Source organism: Galeopterus variegatus, unplaced genomic scaffold, assembly GCF_000696425.1.
Source record: "Galeopterus variegatus unplaced genomic scaffold, G_variegatus-3.0.2 Scaffold10217, whole genome shotgun sequence".
NCBI classification, from domain to species: domain Eukaryota; kingdom Metazoa; phylum Chordata; class Mammalia; order Dermoptera; family Cynocephalidae; genus Galeopterus; species Galeopterus variegatus.
Window position 1 is genome coordinate 9,687 of NW_007736328.1, and position 3,094 is coordinate 12,780.

Below are 3,094 nucleotides of genomic sequence, written 5' to 3' on the forward strand. Positions count from 1 at the left end.
CCCGGTCCGCGCCGTCTCCGGGGGCTGCGTGCGCGCCGCCCGGGCCGAGCGGAGGCTGCGGTCGGAGCGTGCCGGCGTGGTACGGAGCTGTGCGCGCATCCGGGCCAGCTGGTGGCCCCCGGGTGAGTGGCTGGCCGGGCTGGACCGGGGTTAGGGGGTGGTCCCGGGACCCAGGGGAGGGGTCATTGGGCCTGGAGAGTGGGTCCTGGCTCCCGGGAGGGGTTGTCCTGGCTCCGGGACCCGGGGTAAGGGAGTCCTGGATCCGGGGAGGGGGTCCTGGTTCTGGAGAGGTGGTCTTGGCTCCAGGAATGGAAGTCCTGGTTCCGGGACCCGGGAGTAGGGACCTGGGTCTGGATAGGGGGTCTTGGCTCCGGAGGAGAGGTCCTGCGTCCGAGACCTAGGAGGAGGGGCCCGGAGAGGGGGTCGTGGGTCTGGGGAGGGAGCGGGTCCTGGGCCGCGCACCCAGCCAGAGAGAAGGGGCTGGGCTCCGTGAGAACTTGGGAAGGGGAGACCCAGGCAGCTGCGCGGCTTTCCAAAGATGGATCGTCACCGTTTGTGATCTTACTAACTGGGTGGCATTTTGAGTTTAAGAAAAATCTTCCTAGGGATCTAAGTTGCTGTCTTTGGGGGGACGATCGCGTTCGCTTCTCGTCTTCGGTTGCAGAAGGCTTCCCCGGGCCCACTCATGCGCCTTTGCAAAAAAAAAAAAACCGGGCAGGCTGCAGACTTGTTATTGAAACAGAACCTGCTGGGCGTGTGCTTCTCTTTAAGTGTTTGTAAACTTTATGAAACGCGGTTGTAAAACCCGCGGCTGAGGAGCCGCAGCGCCCGGCTGACACAAAGGGCGTCGTCGCGGCCGCCTCCAGGTGACAGGTGATGCATTGTCATGCGATGAACTCCGTAGCTGTCGGTTTTCCTTTATGAAGCACTGAGCATGTTAGTGTCTGATTTGTGACTGAATTTTCCCTTGTGTTCTGAGATGTGGTTCACGCGTGGGCACACGTGTAGGCGCAGCTGTGGTGGTTTAGGCTGTGGGGAATAGAACCTTCAGGGAGAGGTGAGCACTGCTGTCTGCGGTGTGTCCCCGGTGGGAAGGATGTCGCTCTTTCCGTGGGCTGCCCACACTGGCCCTCCTCGTGCAGCCTCCACTCCCTCTCCCGTTGGCTTGTACCAACCTTATCTTTGTTGAGCAGCAGTGAGGACTAGGACAGGACTGTCTCCTCCTTACAGCCCAGGAGACAGAAAGGTGGCTTAGGCGCATCATTTTGAGCCAGAGCCTGGGTCCTTGGGTTCAGGTGCCCATTCCTACCCACTGAATGCTGGCGGGTGGGGATGGGAGGTCACCAGACAGAAAACGTCCTGCTTCGGGGCTGTGTCCTCTGTAGGAGCTGTCTGCATGGCTTCCTTTAGAACGAGAGGGCTGTGGGCTCTGTGGGCACTGTTGCCAGACATCAGAAAAGTTACTTGACCTTCGCTTGGGCCCTGATTAGCGTTTAGTCTGTCAGCCTCTGGGCTGCCGGGTGTAGAGTTCGGCACTGGTGTATTCACTGGCTAGAGAGCCCCAGAACTGAAGAGCTTTCTGATTGTACAGAAAGGACAAGTGAGGCCCAGACAAGTGAGTGACTTGGTCACATAGCTAGTTAGTATGTAAACTACATGTTCAAATTAATTAGTGAGTCAAACCAGCCAGCATGTTGATCTAACAAGTCAGCAGGCAGTTGGCTTGATGACACGACCCCAGCAGTCAGTTGTCGTCATCTTTTTTTTTTTTTCCTTTTGGTATTTGAGATCTTGGGGTATCTTATAGCGGTGGTTTGTCACACAGCTCTTTGGGAAATTGATGAGTTATTTGTTTTCTCCTCAGATTTAGCATCTAGGTAGCACTGAAGGTGTTCCTGTACTCTGAGAAGCTCACTGATCCCTGTACCACCAATCTGTGGATGGCAGGTGGATCCCTGCTTTAGAGAAAGTCACGAACAATATCACCTTGAACTTAAAATGCCTCCTTCCTTGTTTCCATGAACTTGTGTGCATTTGTGTACGGGGGTTTTTGTGAGCATTCAGGGAGTGTTGTGGTGATGTGACATTAACATTTCTGATGGTGTTACTATGTGCCTGCACATGAACACGGTGATATGGGTGTGATGGTTCCAGGAAATGGCAGTTAGCAAAAGCAGTAGTTCAAAGCCCTGTTTATGTTTCTGCTGGCAGCCGTAATTATTTGTTTGCAATAAGTTTCATGGCTTCCAGTTGCCTTCTCTAGTTGAATTCCACAGATGTGTTTGCAGCAGCAGTTCAGTGCTGCTAACAGTTCTGAGCTGTTGAAGTGCAGTCCAATTGGAGCTGCCCTGGCTCTTGGGAGTTGCAGTCTGGAGCGCCTGTGTGTTGCCCTCTCCCAAAACGCTTGCTGCACCTTTGTAGGATGCAGTTTGAAAATCACCAGATTAAGTCACTTGTTGACAGAGATTGTGTAAAAAGACAATTTGCCAATGAGTTTTTTTGCATTACCCTTGTTACATAGTAGCTTCCAGCTGTAGAGATTTGTGGTGGCCTTGCTGGCATCTGTCCATAGAGAACTGCAGGTTCAATTTACAGTCCATCAGTAGCAGATTTCTCCAACATCTGAGTTTCACCTGTAGCCCCAATTTAATCATATTGGAAGTCTTTCTAAGGTAGATTGTATGTGTCCCTGTGTGATTAGGTAGAGAATATTGGACATAATTCCATCTTGATATTGGGAGGAGACCGTCATGGGCTTTAGTCACCGACTCCCAGACACTTCTGGGCATCGGTTGGGAAGAGCTGTCTTGCTGCCTCTTAGGATCCTAGCCACAGTATGTTCACATAGGAAGGTTTTTCCTGTGTTTTTCTTTGTTTCTCTGATTGTCACTGTGGCCCTTCCCAGTTGCAGCCTCACAGTTGCACCAGGTAAAGGCTGGATGGCGAAGATGTGAGGGAACAGGCACTGTGGCCGGACAATGTCGGCATTTCTGCTCGACAGCCCCAGATGCCACAGTCACACTTCAGGCTATTTTATTACTGACTTATTTTGACAACCTCCAGGAAGTTTGATTGCAGTTACCAGTTCTTGAGG

General features: G+C 52.7%; 1 protein-coding gene across 1 annotated transcript in view; it reads left to right on the forward strand.

Annotated features, from left to right (window-relative positions):
• CTDP1 (CTD (carboxy-terminal domain, RNA polymerase II, polypeptide A) phosphatase, subunit 1) overlaps positions 1-3,094 on the forward strand; it is a gene marked incomplete at its 3' end in the record, with an annotated part of 49,325 nt that overhangs the window by 1,908 nt on the left and 44,323 nt on the right. The window contains 2 exon segments of the mRNA XM_008594135.1: positions 1-80; positions 83-122. Coding sequence (XP_008592357.1) covers positions 1-80; positions 83-122 — 120 coding nt within the window.